Source organism: Vicugna pacos, chromosome 14, assembly GCF_048564905.1.
Source record: "Vicugna pacos chromosome 14, VicPac4, whole genome shotgun sequence".
Taxonomy (NCBI): domain Eukaryota; kingdom Metazoa; phylum Chordata; class Mammalia; order Artiodactyla; family Camelidae; genus Vicugna; species Vicugna pacos.
This window is the reverse complement of record NC_133000.1, coordinates 1,051,410-1,072,969: the sequence shown is the minus strand read 5'-3', so window position 1 is coordinate 1,072,969 and position 21,560 is coordinate 1,051,410. Positions and strand designations below refer to the sequence as shown.

The window sequence follows — 21,560 nt, the reverse complement described above, 5'->3', positions numbered from 1 at the left end:
ACGGGACCCGCCCGGCGCCGCGGCAGACGCCCCCACCCCGAGGCCCGCCCACGGCCGCCCGGGCCCTGCGCGGCGCTGCGCTCACGGAGGCCGGCCTCTCCCTCCCTGGAAGGGGAGGCGCGAGAGGGAAGGATGCGCGTCCCGGTGGAGTCTCGCACACAGACGTGGACGCAGGTCCCGGGAGCGCGGAGCCGCCGCGGCCGCACAGCGCAGGCTCGGGACGGAGGCGCCCGGCGAGCGTGCGGGGCCGGGCGTGGGCGCGGGCGAGGTCGGGGCCGGGTCGCGGCCGGGGAAGCGCCTCCCCCCCCCGCCCGCCGCCCTCGCCCCGTGACCCCGCGACCCCGCGACCCCGTGACCCCGCGTCGACGTCGGGAGCGCGCCAGCCCGGGGCGCCGCGCGATTGGCCGGCCGGGCGCCCGTTCCCAGAATGCAGCGCATGGCGCGTCATTGAAGAGAGACCATGATGGCGGCGGCGCTGGGGCCCCCAGAAGTGATCGCTCAGCTGGAGAATGCGGCCAAAGTTCTGATGGTGAGTGGCCGCGGCCCCGCGCCCCGCGCCCGCGGCCCCCGGCGGTGCTGCCGCGCTCGGCCTTTGCGCCCGCCGGGCTGGCGACCGGCCGGGCGCCCGGGAGCCCCGGGACTGGAGGCGGCGGCGGCGGCGTGGCGCAGGGCTGTCCCTCCGCCGCGCGCCTGCCTCCGCACTCCTGGCTGGCCTGTCTCCTCCCCTGGGTGTCCGGCGCCCCGGCCGCGCCGCGGAGTCGGGGCCCGTGGGAAGGGGTTTCCTGTGCCGCGGCCCTCCCCGCGCGGGGGCGAGGGGAGGCGGGAGCCAGGTCGGGGCGCGGGCGCCCCGCCGGGGAGTTGGTGTCGGCGGCGGAGGGGTGGTCCATCCCGGACGCTGTTAGCAACCCTCGTCCCGCTCCTGCCTCGGCTCCTCGAGCGCTTTCTCCGACCTGCAGCGGCCCGGGCGGCCGCAGCCGCTGCACGTGGAGGACCGGCGGCGGGGAGGGAGGGAATCTTTGGGACCAAGGTCACTGGGGCAAAACTTGGTCTAGGACTGAGCTCCCTGCGGGTCGCGCGTTGAGGAGAGTTGGGTGTACGGTCCTCGTGGATTTCTTTCTCACACTGCAATACAGTGAGCAGTTTTGGTGAGTAGGGTACAAGAAGTAGGTAAGGCCGAGTCAAAGGATAAAGCAAGCATTCCACGCAGGGAGTAGAAGTAAGGATTAACCATATTCAGTCACTCAATAAACTGTGTATTTGCTGGCTCAGTTTTGTTTTTGTAATTACTACTTCCGTGTTTGTAGATGCTTTTGAAAGTTAGAGGCTCCTTGATTGCTTGAATTGACTCAGCCTTTCTAAGAATTGAATGCAGCCAGCTTTGTTACCTTTTTGCTTTTTTCCCTTTGGCTCGGTGCTTGGGTTTTGTGTTCGTGCATCACATTTAAAAATATTTGAACTAATTACAGCGTCGTTTGTAGTTTCTTCTATGAAGTTTTGTTTTCACACACACCACCGGATAGTTCATGAAAGTTAGCTCGTGAAACTGAGAAGGCTAATAAAAAGCAGGATTTACTTATGCATTGTGAGTGAAGTTAAGTGAATCCTTTTGTCATAACACTGACTTGATAACATTTTTAGACTCTTGTAGGTTAAATCCAGAAAAGACTAGCTACTGTCTCTCTTAATATAAGGTGTTTAAAGTCTCTGACATACAGCGTTTCCTGAAATACCTGAAAAGTTTCTAGGAGCTAGGGGCTCCATTTCATTTCATTTGACTTTGGAAAGAGTATGTGACCCCCAAAACACTGCTTTAGTACTTAAATTGATAATATAAAATAAGTGCCCTTCGCTGACCTGAATGTTAGTATTCGTGCTAGCCAGTATCGCCTCTCTCCCCCAGCAGAGCTAGTTTTGTCATCACCTGTGAGGGAGTAGCTGAGAAGAGCCGTATGAAGTCCTGTTTATTGAGTGCGTCCTACACGGGGGGTACTGTGCCTGGTGCTTCACATACTTTGTTCATCCTTGCAACGGCTTTACAAGGTTGAGAGTTTAAGTGGCCCAGGTTACATAATTACTAAGTGGCTGAATTAGGTCTAGAACTCAGGTCTGGGGCTGTAAAGCTGGGCCTCTTTCCACTCTACCTCTCCTGCTTCCCACCACCTCTTCTCTATGTTATATAAATATATACATCCCTTTACATATTTTAATCTTTTCCAGAGCAGAAGAGTACTGAAAAAAGTGTTATTAAAATTAGGAATTCCTTTTTAGAGATGTCCACTTAAACTATTCAAAAATGTGTACCAGAAACGTGTTGCAGTAGCAGTTACCGCACGATTTCTCAGTATGAGAGCTGCATCCCATTGTATTACAGTCAGTAACAGTGACTCACATTTTATTTAGTGTGAGGCGCTATGCCAAGCACTTTACATGTATTACCTTATTTAATTCTCAGTAATTACGAGGTGGTTATTACTTTCATTTTCATGTAATAGACCACAGCACTGAAACATGTAGAAGCCAAGTAATTTACCCAAATTTTCGAGAAATGTGGTAGAGTGAGGATTCCCACTCAGGTCTGTCTGTTACCAGTCTGTGGTTCTTAACCTGTAGGGTAGTGGGGCTAGGGAGCAGGTAAACTAATTCATTTGGGGATAGTTAAGAATGTTAAATCTCCTTCAATTACTTAACACTGGAAGATTTAAAAAAGAGTGGGTGATTTTGGCATTTATTGTCTGTAGGTCAGGTGAATAACCATCTGAGGAAATCTCGTTTGTAGAAAATCACTGTATATTTTAGCTGTTAATATGTTTTAGGATTCAAAGTAATCAGTGATGTCTTTCATAATTATTTTTGCTTACTTTTTCCATTTGGTAGTCCGTATATTTCTTTAAGGAAAATCAGCATGGAGTTTTAGTGTGTAGAACAACCTGAGAGCTCTTTCAGCGCTGAGGTCTTGGGGAGTTCACGATGGGTAGCAGAAGGGAATGGAAGTACATTTTGTGGTGCAGGCCTACATTTTTGGTAATAGGGTCTACATCTTTTGTCAGCCTCTCTCAGGAAACAGACCCTGAAAAATAACCTAGCTTACGTGTTCTCTCTTCCATTCTGCAGATGGGGAACCCGAGGCCCAGAGAGGTAGAAATGACTTGCGAAAGGCAGGTCACAGAGCAGATTGGTGATGAGAGTGTTCCAGGCCCCAGGTCACCAGACCTCCTTTTCAGAGCCCTTTTAAAATTTGTACTCAGCCATGCTGCTTCTCGAAGTCAGTGTACTATAAAACCATGAATACTATGTTTTATTACTTGACGGGAAGTGCCAGAGTGTTCTTGGATATTGCAGTTGCTTCACTGTGAACATCTGTCTTCAGTCATGTTTGGGTTATTGGATAAGCTGCCAACAAAGTAGTATGTTAGACCTTTAGAGTGAAAAAGATGTTTATGAATTTTAATGGGTCTCAACAGAAGACTGACTTCCCCCCCAGTAGTACTAATAAGGAATGTTTTCTGTAGATGGTTTTAAATACTGCTTAATCTTCTGATTCAAGAGTACTTGCTAGAAAATAAATTTGAAGGTGAACAAACTGGAATGAGGAATGGTTTTTTAAAATTAGTAGCAGTATGCAGGTGACATTATCTGTTCTGAAAACATTGTATAAATGGAACATTATTTAAATATGTCCTGAAATTTTCTTTTCCAAAAATATTCCAGTTGTTGGTTTTTGCTTAAGATACCTAACCATACATTTTGAGAGGATATGAAAACATAGCAGAGTAAGTAAAGTCAACCACACGTCTGTGCTAACATAGCCAGCAGTGAGAGTCTGACTGAGTGAAGTTAGCAGGTTATGCTTATGGACCTGAAAATTTGGTGATGGTGACACATTTTATGTCGTTTAGGAATTATGCCAGTAATGCTGGAAGGTATTATTTTAAAGTGTATCAACAACACACAGTATCTAGAATAAAAAGTGAGCCTGCCTCCTTGCTCTTTCCCCATTCAGTCCCCTCCCTAAGCAGTCTGTATGAAGTTTGAATACATTACGACCTTATTTCCTGTGCTTTTACGATCTACATTGTATAGGGTTTTTTTTTGGTATAAATGGTATACTATAAATATTAACCTTGATTAAAAAAACCTTAGTGATACCTTTCTGAATAGTAAGAAATGCAAGCTGGGCAGAAGGGTGTTTTGGGGGAGTAAAAGTTCCCTAACTTTTGGCAGTCTGTTACAGAAGCCTTAAAAATCAACATTTCCTTTGACCCCAGAGATTGCACTTCTAGCTATTTATTCAGCCTCCAGAAATACTTGCACACACACACGAAAACCTGTCATATGTATACCTTGCTGTAGCAAAGAACTGAAATAATGTGAATCTCCAGCTGGAAGGAATTGGTTACATAAAGCACGGTATTCCATGCCGTGGCGTATTAGGGAACTGTGAAGAAATGTGGATCCAACGTGCAATAGTGTTTTTGATGAAAAGATCTGAACGGACGTGGAAAGACACTCAAAATAAACGGGGAACAGAACATATGATTTTAGTTTTGTTTTCTAAATAAAAAAATCTCTGCATACGCTTATATATGCATTGAAACAGAGTCAAGGTATATACTAAACTTTTAAGAGTGGCTCTCTAGGAAATGCAATTGAAAGTGGCGAAAGTCCTCAATTTCTGTTTTTAATAAAGTAGTTTGAATGTTTTTTTACAGTATATAACGTTGAATCACAAATAATATGTTGCTTTGATAAATGTGAATGTTGCGTGTGTTTATTGTTATTTTTTGCAGGGGGGGTAATTAGGTTTATTATTTAATTTTTAAATTTTTTCGATGGAGGTACTGGGGAGTGAACCCAGGGCCTCGTGCACACTAAGCATGCGCTCTGCCACTTGAGCTGTACCCTCCCCACTGTTTTTAAAATCTGTGACTACTTTTTGAATATTCTGTAATTTTTATCTCGAAAAGAAAAGAAAAGAAAAGCCCTGTCTATCATGGCTCAGGCTGAGGAGACCATGTTTATGGTTTTGCATTTTTAAACCAGGTCATCCCATTTCTGCAGATTTCTTTAATCACTGCTTGTAAAGCATAACCAGGCTAGCAAATGAAAGGAAAAGAAAGTCTTGAGAAAGAGCTGTTAGGAAATCAGTACACTTTCCCGAAGCAGAGACAGGGATTTACTCTCAGGCCACACTCTATTCGTTGGTAATTGTGGGGATATGCCAGACTAGGGGCTTTCAAAATTTAGGAGGTGCATAACGAGTCTCAGGGTGACTGTGAAAATTGCAGACTCCTGTCTGAACTCCAAAGGTTCCGTTTCTTAGGCCTGTCTCCTTCTGCCCTCTCACTTCAGGGGCTCCCTCAGTGGGGCACTGAGCCCTCAGCCTGCTTGCTGGCCCCTCCTCGAGTTTTAGCCATAAGGTTCTTTCTTTTTACTGTCTTTTGTTTTCCAACCAGGCTCCATGTAACATGAAAATGTGGTATCTTTTGTTCAAAAAGAAGGGAAAAGTGCCATTAGAGCTTCTAAAATATAAAGCTTTTTCCTTTAAAAGTGTCTTATTATTTATAAAACACAATAGAAGTAATACTGCTTTGAGTGACAACACACATAGGTTGTAGAAGAATAATGTGTTATTTTATAATATACAATAAATAATATTTTATGTGGTATCTTGATTGGTCATAAGATAACTTTGGCATGTTTTTCGCAAATCTATTAGGCCATCAAAAGTTTCGCTTTTGGCAGTTTCATTTTCCATCAGTATAATTGAAAGTGATGTCTGTTGCTTTCAACAAATGCGAGATTGCAAATATATTTTAAATGAAAGTAGATTTATTCAGGGAGATACACACTCCATAGATAGAGTGTGGGCCCAAGAAAGGTGTCTACAAATAAGTTTTGGCAATTTTTTATTTTAAGTAGGATCCTTCTGCTAATGCAACTATTACTAGAGCTCTTATACTTTATAGGCTGTGACAGTGTGGTGATACATTTCTGTGAACAGTTGTCCCTTGGTATCAGCATGGGATTGGTTCTAGGACCCCCTCCACCCCCATCCGACCAGAATCCACAGATGCTCACGTCCCTTGTATAAAATGGTGGTGTTTGCATATAACCTACACACACTCTCACTTATACTTTAAATTATCTCTAGATTGAGTGTAACACCTAGTACAATGTGAATACTACGTAAATACTTGCCAGTGCAAGGCAAATTCAGGTTTTGCATTTTGAAACTTTCTGGAATTTTTTCCCCAAGTACTTTGATTTGTGGTGGTTTGAATTCACGGATGTAGAACAGAGGGCCAGCTTTTCCTATTTACAGATGTAAACTTTGGTACATTTAGAGCTGATTATTCTTGCAGAACATTTTTTTCTATTAACTCTTCATAGAAGTCAATGTGACGTGTGCTTGACTTTAATTTTAGGTGTAGGTTTATCAATATTTTAACATTTCCTGTGACAGTTCTTAGTTACTTGTAGAGGTCATACAAGAAGCCAAAAGTTTAATTATTTGTATGTAATTAAAAGTACTTCTGCATTCTTCCGTTGTATCTTCAATTAAAAAAAAGTAAAATTGTCTTCTCATTAATAAATGGTTCATCCAGGGCTTTATGTTAAAATAGCATTTTTTCCCCTCAACATTGCTAATTTTTAGAGAAATGTAAATCAAAACTACAATGAGGTATCACCTCACATCAGGCAGAATGGCCACATAAAAAAGTCTATAAATAATAAATGCTGGTGAGGGTGTGGAGTAAAAGGAACGTTCCTATGCTATTGGTGTGAATGCAAATTGGTGCAGCCACTAAGGAGGTTCCTTATAAAACTAAAAAGGGTTACCATGTGATCCAGCAATCCTACTCCTGGGCATATATCTGGAGGGAACTCCAATTTGAAAAGATACATGCACCCCAGTGTTCATAGCAGCACTATTTACAACAGCCAAGACATGGAAGCGACCTAAACGTCCATGGACAGATGATGGGATAAAGAAGATGTTTTTATATTTTATACATGCCCGCGCACACACACGCACACAGGAATATTACTCAGCCATAAAAAGAATGAGATAATGCCATTTGCAGCAACACGGATGGACCCAGAGATTACCATACTAAGTGAAGTAAATCAGAGAAAAACAAATATCATATGGTAACACTTACATGTGGACTCTAAAAAAAAAAAAACAGATGAACTTATTTATAAAACAGAAACAGATCCACAGACATAGAAAGCAAACTTACGGTAACCAGAGGGGAAAGGGGGTGGGAAGGGATAAACTAGGAGTTTGGGATTAGCAGATACAAACTACTACATATAAGACAGATGAACAACAAGGATTTACTGTAGAGCACAAGGAACTATATTCAGTGTCTTGTAACCAACTATAATGGAAAAGAATCTGAAAAAGAATATATATCTATATCAGAATTACTGTGCTGTACACCAGAAACTAACACAACATTGTAAGTCAACTATACTTCAATTTAAAAAAAAGTGCTCTTTTCCATTGAATGTGACAGTCTTTGAATTTAATTTCTAAGCCTGTAGTTTTGCTTTGCTGTAGCAGTTTTGAAAAGCAGAGATCCTTTGAAAAGTAAAACTCTGGAGAGTTGTGTTAACTCCCTGAAATGCTTTATTGCAGTGTCCATGTGTACATTTTTGTTTTGTAATTTACTGAAGAAGTTCCTGCCTGTGTTCCTGTCCTAGTGCTCAGGCTGGAGAGTTAGTGTTTGTGCAGGTGCCTCAGGGACAGGCCCTGGGGATGGACAGGCAAGCCGGCCTCCCCCGGGGTCCTGGTGCTGCTGCCAGTGGGGGCCCAGCTCCCACCCCAGACTGCTTGGAGGCGTGTGTGCGTGTGCGCCTGGCTAGGGCCTGTCTTCACAGCCCCCATGCATGCGCCGTTGTTTCACTGGGCTCCACTTACAAAATACAGGTTCAGAGCTAAAACTATGACGAATTTCAGGGTGACGACCAGAGTATTACACTAAGCCCGGGGACTTTTTGGGAGTTGCGCCCTGTGTTCCCGCATTGGTCACACTGCTGCAGCTGGCCTCGGGCTGCCGCAGCCTGGGCACTGGCCTGTCACATTTGATGTGCTGCCTCCTTTCTGGACCCTATGTGCATGTGTCCCCTCAGCTACGGACACCCTTCTCCTTCTTTTGCCTCTTTAACAGTTAAGGTTTTAGATCTCATTGTAGTTGTTTACTTTGTCAAAGAAGGTCTGACCATGCTAAACTACACTAAATTCTTTTCTCATAGCACCCTTTGCTTTAGTAACGTTATTACATCTGCAGTTTTATGCTGTTAATTTAATTATATGATTGACTCCTCCACTGGGTTGTAAACTCCATGGGCGCAGAGATTCTGTTTGGTTTTGCTTGTCGTTGGCTCACTGTTGTGTCTGAAGCAGCTAGTACATCGCCTGCACGCAGTGGGCCTTTCATCGTAATCTGTAGCTGGAAACTCGTGAATGGACTGCTGCAGGGCAGGCGTGTGGGGCGGGGGGGTTCTGGAGGCGGGCTGCCCAGGTTCCAACCAGGGTTCCTCGCTGCGCGGCCTTGGACAGGCTTGATGTCCAGCTTCTGAGGACCCTTCTCCTGTGGCTTTTCCTCTACATCTGCCACACCCGCCCTCTCTCCCTGCCTCCCTTCCTGTCCTGATCCTGTCACAGAACCTCTCGGACGCTGCTGTTTCCTCTGCCTGGAATGCTCTTCCTCACCCTCACCTGATCCTTCGGGGCTCCCCGTAGTCACATTCTCTGGAAGGGTTTCCTTAGCTTCCCTGCCCTGTCCTCAGATCACTGAGCGGTTCTTTCACAGCACCTGCCACACCTGAAATTTTACATTTATTTGTGTGATGAATGAATGAATGTTGGTCTCCCTCACTAGATTCTAACATGTGTTGGTTTAAGGACCTTTTTTGCACGTAATAGTTGCTTGGTAGTATTTGTTGAATGAATAAATGGGGAAGGGCCTAGAGAATTAGGCAGGTCTGGGTTATCTAAGGCCTTACTGGTCATAATAAGTAGCTTGGATTCGCCCCACAGTGGGATGCGTTGCTCTGAGGTTTGGGTATGTGGCTGACAGCGGTGTGCGCATCCCCCTGAGGGAGGCAGGGTGTGAGGTAGGAGGACCTGTTAGGAGGCCAGGAGGTTGTCTGTAGAGGTGATGGGGTTCTGGACTAAGTTAGAGTTGGAAGGGAATTTATTAATGTTCTTAAAAATGTTTTTAATGCCGAAGTGACTCTTCTGGTGAATATATGTTTGGGGGCAGCTGGGGAGCACCCCGAAACAGCTTATGTAAAATTTCTCAGCTGTTATCTTATCTTAACAAGTTAATAGAAATTTTATTCTAGTCCATAATTTATCCATGTTTTAATACAAAAGTATTTGACTTCAGTCTTTGAATAAGATTAATAAATTCAGAAATCTGGTCTGTCTGTATTTTGTGATTTTGTGGTTTTGTGGCAGGGATCAGAGAACTAATTAGAAAACAACTGTAGTAGGACAGTGACCTAGTCAGATGAGATGTTAGAAAAATCACCCCGTTGCTGGATTAGGCAGCACACATGGAGTGTTACTGACATGTAGGAACTGAGCAGCGTGTAATACAGAGGGTCTGGATCCAGACTGGAGTCTTCTTGGCTCCACCCCGTGACGAGCTGTGGGACATTCGACAAGTCACTCAACCTCTGTGTGTCTGTTTCTTCATCTCTAAAATAGGAAAATAATAATTTTCAGGGAGTTAATGTGAAGGTTCAATGATTTCATTTACATTAAAAGGCAAGTGTTTGGTGCTCGGTGCATAGTAAATGCTCTAAGTGTTATAGTTATTTTACATTTTAATGTATCAACACATGAATCAAGGTGACCTTATAATTGGCACTGAGCGAACATTTATTGAGTTAAATTTCTTCTTGAGTAGTGTCTTCCATGTCAGCCCTCTCCAATAGGGTCCCCAGTAGCCTCATGTGGGTATTGAGCCCTTGAAATGTGGCTACTGCGAAGGAGAACTGAATTATTTTACTTTAATTAATCAAAAAGTTCACGTCGGGATAGAGCTGCCATGCTGGACAGTGGAGGTCCGGGCTGTAGCTGTGTCTCCTCGTCCTCACCTTCTGCTTTGGAAATACTGATTCCAGGTTTCTGTTGTTCCTTCTGCTTGTTGCACCTGCACTGTCAGCGCAGTGCTGATTGTGGGAATTAAGCGTACCTTAGTACTTTTTCTTTCTTGCTCTGATTCTTCTTCTTGCTTTAGAATCATCAGAACACAATGCTTTTGAAAACACTGATGACACATAACATCGATAGAAGATGGCCATATTTTTTGCTTCGTAATGTAAATCATTTTCAATTTAGATTTATAGACGTCAATTAGAGTGTTCAAGACAGCGAGTTTATCATCTTTGTATACACACCTGCCTTTAGCGTTTGTCCACCTGTGAACTGTATCAAGCAAATTTTCTACATAGATTTCATAGATTTCATAAAAGAGTAGAGAATACTGTCACATACCCTTTCAGCAGAACAGGCTGGTTCAGGTCTTGGCACAGAGTATCGGGTAAAGTAATTCCTGTGTGATGACTGACCGGGTGAGAGTACTCTGTTTCCTTCTTGTCTTTGGAAGTACATTGCTCATTCACTGATTCTTTCTTAATTTTTTTAAAGCTTCAGTTTTTTTGGTTTTTTTTTTGGAAGGGGTAGGTAATTAGGTCTGTTTTTTTAATTATTTTTTTAATGGAGGTACTGGGGATTGAACCCAGAACCTCATGCATGCTGAGCATGTACTCCACCGCTGAGCTATACCCTCCCCTCTCATTGATTCTGGAGTTTGAGAAAATTCACCTAGGGCAGGGTTTCTCACTCTTGTCACCGTGGGCATTTTGGGCTGGGCTTTGCGTTGTAGGATGTTCCACAGCACCCCTCCCCTTTATCTGTTAGTTGCCAATAGCACCCCCAGTTGTGGCAACCAAAGATGTCTCCAGACATTGCTGGCTGTCCCCTGGGGCACAAAATTGCCTCGGTTGAAAACCTCTCATTGAAAATGGCATCAACTGAAGACTCAGGGTCTGAGATTACACTTGCATGATCAGTTTTATCATTGTGACTGAGTCTGCGCGTTAGAACGTTCTGCAGGGACAGGAATGCTCTGTATGTGTGTTGTCCATGTGATAGCCGCTGACCACACGTGGCTGTTAAGCACTCAACAATGTGGCTAGTGCAGATGAGGAGCCAAATTTTTAATTTAATTATAACAAACTTAGATAACTAAAATGGACCAGTGGCTACTGTTTTGGACAGTACAGGTTTAGTGTACTGCTGCGTATCTTTTGTGTTTGTTTGTTTATTGAAGTATAGTCAGTTTACAGTGTGTCAGTTTCTAGTGTACAGCACAATGCTTCAGTCATACATGAATATACATATATTCATTTTCATATTGTTGTGTATCTTTTTGCATTCATTTTCTGATTTACCTCTTAATTGTAAAATGTCTTTCCTTATCAACTTTTTTCTCTGTCATTATGGATGGAAAATGAAAAATTCTAAATTCTCACCACTATTCAGTGAAACCTAAAACAAACAAAAAAACCCCTACAAAGATGGTGTTTCCAGATTTCTTTTGTATCTTCTTGAAAGATCATGTTGAAATTTGAGCAGCGTAGCAGAAATAATTGAGGATAATATAATCGTGCTGGTTTTTATTTTGCTATTGCATTACTTTTCTAGGTGATTTCATCATTTAAAAATTTTGTTATTTTACTTTTTTCTTAGCATAGTTGGGGATAACTGCTGAGTTCTGATGAAATAATCCTGAGAATGTTGAAGTAGCAAGATGTTTCACAATATTAAAAAAAATCTGATCACTCAGATCTTACTGTATTTCTTAGGTGTATAAAAAAGTCCAATGGATCCATGGGTGACTTCAAGTTAGAGTGAGTTTTATTCAATTTTTTAAAAGTAAAATTTCTCCTTATTCTTTGGGAGAACTCTAAGGGAAAAAATCATAAAATATCAAGCATTGCAATTAGTTAAAACTACTTAAAAAAAAAAAACTCCAAAAATTGAGTTCAGTGGACCCTGAAGGCATACTGACAGCTACTGACAATGTAAGGGAATGCCTTTATTCTCTCTTCGTTGGATTTGATGCTCGCTCTAGGTTTTTTTTGGTAAATTCTAATCAGGTTAAGGAAGTCTGCTGAAAGTTTAGTCACGGATCTTAATTTATTAAACGCATTTCTGCTTTTTGTGATAATGTAATCTTTCCTTTAATCTGTTAATGTGGTGAAAGATGTTGATTATTCTGGTGTTAACCCGGCTTCCCCTTGTTGGGGTGAACTGACTTGGGCACAGTGTACGTTCTTACCTTAATTTAAAGGAAATTTCACTGTTGGATTGGCATGTGAACTGTCTGTTGATGAGTGAAACTGGCCTAGGTGTGTCTTTCCTTGCAGTGTCCTCATCTGGTTTTGCCATTGGCGCATTTATGACGATGTGCTGCCCTCCCAAAATGGGCTGAGGAGTGTCCCCTCTTTTGTACGCTCTTGAAATTTGTGTAGGATTGGAGCTATTTATTCCCTACTGTTTGGTAAAATCACTGGTAAAATCTTCTGGGTCAGTGGGTTTAAAAGAAAAACTATTTTAAGTTACCGATTCAGTTTATTTAATAGTTGGAGAACTTTTCACGTTTTCTGTCTCTTAAGTTGGTGGTTACATTTTTCTAGGGATTTTTTCATATTACTTCTGTTTTTATATTTATTACTATGAAGTTGTTCTTCCAGCGTGTCTGAGGCATGTGTAGCTGCTGTCTCTCTTGGCCTTGACTGTTTATAGATCTGTGTTCTTCTGCCCTCCCCCTCCCTCTCTTGATTAATCTTGCCGAAGTTTTTTACCACTTTGGTTGTCATTTCAAGAGAGGCAGCTTCTGGCTTTTCTGTTTATCTCTTGTATATGTAATTTCTGGTGCATCATTTTCTGCTCTTTATTATTTCCTTCAGTCTGTTTTTCTTGGGTAGGTTCTGCTGTTTTTCTAAGCTCTTAGGTTGGTTGTTTAGTTGGTTGGTTTTAACCTTTTGAATTTTCCATGTAAGCCTTTAAGAAATGCATTTCCCTCTCATGCCCTGTTTGTATACTGCAGGTTTTTGATATGAGTGTTTTTGATTAATTTCAGATAAATTCCAGTATGATTTCTTCTTTTATCCTTAAATTTTTCTAGGTTTTATGTTGTTAAATCAGGCTCTAACTGAACTGCTTTGTGCTCAGCAAATGTATTGTGTGCATTACTTAGCATTTGTTTGGAAGGGCTTTATGGCCCGGTGTGGCGTTGTCAGTTGTTCAGTGTGTTTAAAAAGAATGTTCAGTGTGTTTAAAAAAAATGTAGAAAACAAACTTATGGTTACCAGCGGGGAAGGGGGTGGGAAGGGATAAATTGGGAGTTCGAGATTTGCAGATACTGACTGGTGTATATAAAATAAATAAGCAAGTTTATACTGTATAGCACAGGGAACTACATTCGATATCTTTTAGTAGCTCACAATGAAGAAGAATATGAAGACGATCATATATATATTCGTGTCTGATGGAAGTATTGTGCTGTATACCAGAAGTTGACACATTGTAAACTGACTATACTTCAATTAAAAAAAAGTAAAATAAGATAAAATAGCTAAAGGATGTCGGAAAAAAATGTGTGAAATCCAGTTAAGGTGAAATTATTTATGCGCGTTGGATTAAGCTTGTTAAGTCCATCTGTCTCCGTAAATTGGCGGTTCCCAGGAGAGGTGTGTTTGTGGACTTGCTGGCGGTCCTGTCTGTTGCTTGCTGTGTATTATTTCCATACCGTTTCAGTTGACCCCTTTATGATTGCTGGATGACCTGCTTCTCTGCAGTAGCATTTTGCCCTTCATCTGTTTGCCCTGGTGGCGTCACCGCCGTAGCTCCTGCATCACTTCCTTCCGGTTGCAGTTTGCTTGCTATGCCTTTTCCCATCTCTTACTTGCAGCCTTTCTGTGCCCGTGTTTTTGTGTGCATGAAGTTGGATTTCCTTTTTCATCCGGCCAGACGATCTTAGTTTTTCATCTAGAGGGTTTCGTTTATTCACGTTTGTGACCACTGATGATTATGGTTTGTTTCTGTCCTTACTTTGTGTGTGCGTGCTTCTTTTTGCCTTCTCTGGGGTTTGATCATCTTTGGTTTCTCATTCCATGGTTCCGATGTCATGACATATGTTCTTTATTTTTTTAATATATTCTCTCATTGACCATGGTAGACATTTTGACATGAAGGCTCAATTTAACCTAAAATTAACCTGTATATCCTGTCTCAGCCAGGACAGTACCAGAACTTAAAAGTGTTTCTCTCCTGATCTATATGCTATTGCTGTCCAGATTTTAATGATCTTTTCTAAATTTCACAAATTAATCATTTTAAACGCAATTCACATTTGTTTAGATTTATTCACATGGTTAATTTCTTTGCTCCATAGACCTTTGCATTCAAGACTTTCCAGATGGGGTCACCTTTCTTCTTAAAGTATATCCTTACAGAATTTCCTCGAGGAGAGTGTCGTGGGGCTGGGTCGCTCAGGTTCTATTTGCATGACTTGCTTTAAGAAATCAGTTTCCGTCTGTTATTCCTTTGAAGGTAAACTGTCTTTTTCTTGGGTGCTTTTAAGTTCTCCTTTGATTTTTGAATTCTTCAGTTTCCCTGTGACACCAGTATATGAGTTTTTTCCTTTCTTACTGTGTTTGGAACTCACTGGGCTTTTCTGATTTTGAGTTTTAGTGCTTCACGTTCTTGGGCCATTATGTTTTGGACTCTGACTTTGCCGTTCTTACTCCATGCTGTCTGCGTCGGGATCCGCAGGGAGCGCTCAGGCGGTCCTTGAAGGGAGTGGACTGGGGGATGTCAGGGAGGGGAGAGTGTAAGGGAAGCACAGGGATGGTGGTGAAGCCTTTTGGGGGCTGAAAGGGGAGAGTGGAGGGTCTGAGAGCTGCAGCTGCCGGAGAGCGGCCTTCCCAGAGCTGTGGCTTCTGGGGGAGAGCGGAGGTCCTGGGGCTGGGAGGGGCTGAGGAGCCGGAGGACCAGGCTCTGCGGGCCAGGCTCCTGGGGCTCCGAGGGGTGCGGACAAGGGGCCTGCTCTTTCTCCTCCAAGACTCTTCGCGGGTGTCTTTCCGCACGCTCAGAGCTCCCAGCTGTCTTCAACTTTCTTCTCAGTGTATCTAGTCTGCCTTTTACTCTGTCCAGTGAGTTTTTAACGTGTTTTTATTGAGGCATATTAACATACAGTAAAATTCACAAGTCTTGTGTGTCCATTTTGATGAGCTTGGACAGTGGTGCGTCCTCTTGTAACTAGCATTGGAACACGACACATTTCGCTTTGTCTTATGTTGCTCCTGAAAGTGCTGTTGTGTTGTCGTCCTGCTTACATTTTTTAAAAATCGTAGTAAAATAATAAAATGTTACTATTTTGAGTACTTCCACATTGTTGTGCAGCCATACCACCATCGCCAGAATTTTCCATTGTCCCAAACTGAAACTCTGTAGCCATTAAACAGTAGCTCCCCACCCCGCACGCCCTGGTACCCCTGTTCTGCTTTCTTTTTCTGTGGCTTTAACTGTTTTCTGTGAATTTACCTCGTAAGTGGATGCATCATACAGTATTTGTCTTCTTTTGTCGAGCTTGTTTCACTGAGCATAATGTTTTCAGGATTCATTCATGTTGTAGCTTGTACCAGAGTTTCATTCCTTTTTAAGGCTGAATATATCCCATTGTATGGATATATTATGTTTTGTTTATCCATTCATCCATCGGTGGACTCTTGGTTGTTTCCACCTTTTGGCTTTTGTGAATGACGCTGCTCTGAGCATGGGTTTCACCCTCTGTGTCCTGCTGTCTGTTCTTTGAGTACCTCTCCCAAGCTGGAGCGCTGTCTTGTATGTTTAGCTTTTTGAGGAACTGCCTGGCTGTTCTCCATGGCTGCGGTTTTTTTGTTTTGTTTTTTGTTTTTAAGTCTGCACCATTTTGCATCCCCACCAGCAGTGGACAAGGGTTCCAGTTTCTCCACATGCTTGCCAGCAGTAGTCATTTTCTGTTTTTTTCTTTGTTTATGTTCTCCTGAGTGTGAAGTGCTGTCTTACTTTAGATTTGATTTGCATTTCCCAAATGATTAGTATTTTGAGGCTCTGTCGTGTGCTTGCTGGCCTTTTGTGTGTGTTCTTTGGAGGAGTGTGTGTTCAGTCCTTTGCCATGTTTGATTGGGCCCCTTTCTTGTTGCTGTTGTAAGCGCGCTTTGTAGACTCTGGGTATTAATCCCTCAGCAGACGGAGGGTTTGTAACACGTGCTCTGTGAGTTGTCTGTTACTCTGCTGATAGTGCCATTTGATGTACAGAGGTTTTTATTTTTTATGAAGTCTGCTTTATATGTTTTTAGTTTTCCTTTTAAACATTTTATACTACGTTTCTGGCATTTCCAATATTTGTGAGTGCTGCTGGGCTGATTCTTTGATCTGTGAATTTATGGTGGCTTGTTTCCTCATATGCTTAGAAGTTTTTGGATATTGGCTCTTGGAAGGTTTCTGGGAAAGTGAAGTCTGGAATCAGGTGTTACTCTAGTGCCTGGTGCTTGAGCAGCACAGGACTCCTTTCCACTTGTTGGGTTAAAGTGTTTGGACCCCACGGGGTCCTGTAGAATTGAGTGAGAAGCCCGTTTGCAGGCCTGCTCGCGATTATCAGTGTCCAAAATAAATCCCCTCTTTCACCTGCCCTCAGGGTCCGGACTGGCAGGTGTCTCCCTCTTTCCCTTCCCTCCTTGCCTGCCTTATTTTATTTTGAATAGTTTACCCTTATACTGGGGACCCAGCCTCACATGGGATGTGCTGTTAGGCCGCATCTCAGGAGGGCCTGGCTCCGCCTCCTGTCTTCTCTACCGTGGGCCGCTGTCCAGCGGCTGCCCAGACGACACGCAGGGTCACTTGGGGCAGCCCTCGTCCCCAGGGTGAGTTCACGTGCACATGTTTCCATCTCTCGATCCTGCTTTTGCTTCCCTTTGTAGCTTCTGAGGACTCCTTACTTTCCTGTGTGCTCAGCAGTGCATTATGTTTTTTAAAAAGTCTTTTATTCAGTATTTTTATTTGGTTTTAGCAGAAGAATTGTTCAAGGTATCTAGTCAGCGGTACCATCGGGGTTGGAAGGCCGCTCATTTTAAAAAATGCAGTATTTAAAATAGGTGGCAAAGAACTTAGAATGAAGCATATCATGCCGCGGACCCAGCCCTGGGTTAGCAGTGTTAACGTGGCCGTTTTACTTGTGATCTTTAAGGAGCGTACAGATGCCGTTCTGGCCCCTGTGCCCCTTCTTCAGCCTCTGCTTCTTCGTCCACAAAGACAGCCACACTTTTAGAGTCGTTTATCCTGCCTTTCTATGTTTTTACACTTTGCGCACAAAGGTGGATAACATAGTGCGCATACTACTGAGTTTAACATTTTTACATAAATGATATATGATATTATGTCCTGTCATTTGCTGCTTTCCTGCAGAATAGTTTTCAGTTTATTCGCCTTGGTACACACAGCTCGAGTTCAGTCTTTAACTGCTGCAGAAGCCATCTGCAGGGTATTCCCTATAGGTAGAAATTTGAGTTGCTACTTTTTTTTTCTGTTACTATAATCCTTGAGGGACATTCTTGTGTGCCTTCTGTGTGTGTGGGGGAGCCATTCTCTGGGACTAAATGCTGCAGTGACTTGTGCATACCCCTGTTCAGGAGCATGAACTTTTTCTAGATGACTCTGAATTTCCCGTGAGTGTCTCCTTCTAGACTGTCGCCGGCTTGCAACTGCCCAGAGTAGCTGAGACTCCCTGTGTCCTTGTGTCTGTGCTGCCTTTTTGTCTGACTGGTCAGCCAGCTGCAGCAGCTCGTTGCTTCACTGTGTGCTTCTGAGGTCACTGTGGAGCTTGACTTGTTCTATTGCTCATGAACCGTTTTCCCTTCAGGTTGGGCTTCGGGAGCTTTCCGCCTGTGCTAGTGCGGCCCCTTCACAGCTCGGCCTTCCCGGTCTTGCCTTCCCTTTCCCGCCGTCGGGGCCCGGCCCTCTGGGCCGCCCCTGCTGCTGCCCCGGCCTGTGCCCCGCCTCTGAAGTGACACGGGGGGGGGGTCACACGCTTTATACGCATCCTGACGTCTGTGTTGGGTCCCGGAGGAGGACTCTGCGGGCAGACGTGTCCCCTTTCTACCCCACACCTTCGCTTCAGGGGAGACCCTGGTGGAGACTTGAGGCCTGAGGTCAGTTTCCGCCTGTGCTGCCTGCTTGGCAGTGAGCAGCTCCTCCCCACTCCTGTGTCCTCACCTGTGAGTCGGGTGGTACTCGCATCCCCCTCAGAGGCTTGTGGTTGGGGTCAGTGAGATCATACCCTGCCTGCTGCCTGCCTGCGGCCTGCCTGCTGCGAGCATCCCCCGAGCTGCCGCGTACGCGGTGAGTGGCGGTTCCTGCTGCTGCCTCTGCCTGGTGTGTGCGCCAGGCCCCAGGCACCTGGGGAGCAGGGAGAGAAAGCCTCTGAGCTGCAGAAACGGGGGGAAGGGAAGGGGTGAGTGCGACGGGAAGGGGTGCGTGCAGACTCGAAGTGCTCGTGATGGGTGGGTCTTGCGGGCTGCGGGCTGGGCGGGGGCGCCGCGGTCAGCTCAGGGAAGGCCGAGGAGGGAGGGAAGTGGCCGAGGAGGGAGGGAAGTGGTTTTGAAGGGTGAGTCCCGATTCTGAAGAGGAGGGAGTCCGACTTGTGGGGGACTCTCTCGGTCAGTGCTCCCTGGGGACCTCTTGGGAAAAATACATTTTTATTTTGGTTTTGACTCCCAACCTGTTAAATCTTTGGGGGCTGGGAATCTGTTTTCTTAACAAAAAAAGTTTCTCAGGACTTTCTGATACCCTGCTACTTGAAACCATTGTGAAGTCATTTTGAAGAAGAAAGAATTTAAGGTTTTAGTTTGGGAAACTAAAGTGAATACCATATTCCCATTTAACATATTGACTTGATGATTTTATTGTTTGTATGATAATATTCAGCCAGGTGGTTAATATAAACTAACTTTTAGATTATACTTCATTATTTATGAAATATGGTATTTCTTAAATGAATGTCTTTTTTTATTATATTAAAATTATATTCAAGCCTATACCCTATTAAGTGTGTAGGTATCAGAGTGTCTAGAAATCATTCACTTTGGGAACTGTTTTCATTTGTAGAATAACCAACGTATATATTTGCGAAATTATGCGTGTGTAGTGCTTCTCCTGGGAGGTGAGAAGAAACATGAATGATTCAGAAGTTCCCTGGGTGGGCAGCCCACAGTTGACGTGATGTAGTCATCAGAGTGTAACCCTTGGTGGCAGTGGTTAATATGCCACGCATTCAGGGCATGGTCAGCAGACATTAATGAGGAAATACCTTGTCAAAACGCAGACTCAGCTTGTTGAACTGGGGAAAATGGTGGGAATGAAGAATTTGCAAATGGAAGGACACAAATATTTATATTTAGCATAATTTGCGGTTCACAGGATTTTATTAATGAAGCCTTTTTTAAAGTATTAAAGCATTTAACACTGTTCTTCTTTTAATTGAAATATAGTTGATTTAGAATGTTATCTTAGCTGCAGGTGTATTTTTTGCGGACTGTAGCCTCCAGGGTAGTTGTTACAAGGTAGCAGGTACACTCCCCAGGGCTGCACCGTATGTCCTTGTTGCGTATCTGTGTAATGCAGTTCTTTAGTGGAAATGTTTGCATTTTTATTTAGAGAGCTGTAGAGGGTGCTGTATCATTAGGAATAGTAGTCTGAACTGCCTTTGGCTGATTATAAGAATTCCTTTAGGCCGGAGAATGGAGGTTAGTTTCTCTTAGGTGTACTTTTTATTTAAAAATTATTTTAACTGAAAATAGAGTGACTAGTGCTGCAAAGCTGACATAACTTACAGTGAGCATTGGCCTCGTGTACTTGGTTGTAAAATGTTTTTCATCTTCCGGATTCTTTGCACGCAGATGAAGGGACTACCCCACTGCGTACTGGTTACAGTGACAGGGCTTCACTCCCCTGCCGTCCACCCCCGGCGTCCCGCCCAAGTTGAGAAACCTGGTATTTTGATCTGTGAGCTCTACAGGCAGTCTCTTCTCGTCAGATGGGTCCCAACAGGGTCAGGGAGAACCCGCCCATAGAACGAGAGTGCATGATTTGGGTGGGCCTGGTTCAGAAGAGCGTCATCTTTGGAAGAAAAAGCATTAGAACAAAATGGAATGTAAAAACCTGGGCAGACTTTAGAAGATGTTTCTAAGAGAAAGCTGGCTTTTCTGGCTGATTAATTTATTATTCAGAAAAGAGTTCTATAACTTACAGACTTCACTGTTCCTAATTTTTCTGGTATAATGTTTTTAGAAAACTTGAGGTAGATTTATCTGATAATATTTCTATCTTTAAGGTAGACTCCTTTAAGTTGCTTTTAAAAATAAATTTTTACTAACTTTGGATTCAGTTTCACCCGTGCTGAAGAATTGAGAAATTATTTGAACTTGGTCAATTTATATGGAGTGGTATATTTTGGAATAAAAGGCAATAAGTTAGCTATGTTTTTTTAAAATTACAAGAAATGTTAGTTTTTGGGGGGGGGAACTATTAGGTTTATTTATTTATTTACTTACTGACTTAACGTGGAGGCACTGGGGACTGAACCCAGGACCTGTGCGAGCTAGGCAGGCACTCTACCACTGAGCTACACCCACCCCCTAAGAAATGTTAGATGAGTGCCTATCTTCCTAAAATGTAGGCAACCTAAAAGGATTCTGACCCAGACCTTGCCAGGAATGCCTTCCTTTTCCCTGAAACTCTACTTTAAGTATTTATGATGAAGTTTTGTACTGTAGCTTATAGAACAATTAAGCAGGCACTTGGCCTCCCCACGGCCCGGAGTGCTGGTGCTTCCTCCTGCCGTGTGAAGGGCTGCTGCCCAGGTCCCTCGCTGACTCATGCCTGTGCTGTGTTCTGACTCCAGGCCCCGCCGTCCATGGTCAACTCAGAGCAGCGCCAGCACGCTGAGCACATCTTCCTGTCCTTCAGGAAGTCAAAGTCACCCTTTGCAGTTTGCAAGCACATTTTGGGTAAGTGTTTACTTTAACAATGTCTAGTGTTTCTATCTTGAATGTTAGATATTTTAAATTCCTTGTAAGTAATTTCCATTAACAGTCATTCTGCTGAAGTGGCTTTAAGATACTCCATAAAGCCAGACAGAAATCTTTGTTTTCACTTTGGATTTTTGCCCGTTAATACTGTGCAGTAATTTATTACTGGTGTAGTGTGAAGGCTGTTAGCGGTAGGGAAGCATCTGATTTCCTAAAATTTGTTCCCATGTGTGACATCACGTGTAGAAAATGTGCTGTAATGTATCCCAGTGTTTTAAAGTTAGGCGTATTTTTGGAGGTTTCTAGAGTTTCTTTTAGTTGTTTTTTCAAAAAAATTTTTAAACCATATGGCTTGCACTCAGCCCACTTAGCGAGTCTTACTTCTGTGTAGATTACTCACTTCA

General features: G+C 43.5%; 1 protein-coding gene across 2 annotated transcripts in view; it reads left to right on the top strand.

Moving 5' to 3' along the window:
• Nucleotides 1-413: 413 nt before the first annotated feature.
• Nucleotides 414-21,560, top strand: part of XPO4 (exportin 4) — a 91,617-nt gene continuing 70,470 nt past the window's right edge. Inside the window, exons 1-2 of one of the 2 annotated variants that reach the window (XM_072975975.1) lie at nt 414-529; nt 21,030-21,135. In XM_072975975.1, coding sequence (XP_072832076.1) covers nt 461-529; nt 21,030-21,135 — 175 coding nt within the window. In that variant the 5' untranslated portion in view covers nt 414-460. Of the gene's footprint in view, nt 530-21,029; nt 21,136-21,560 lie in introns of those variants that run through there. The other variant, XM_072975976.1, reaches the window with a different exon arrangement.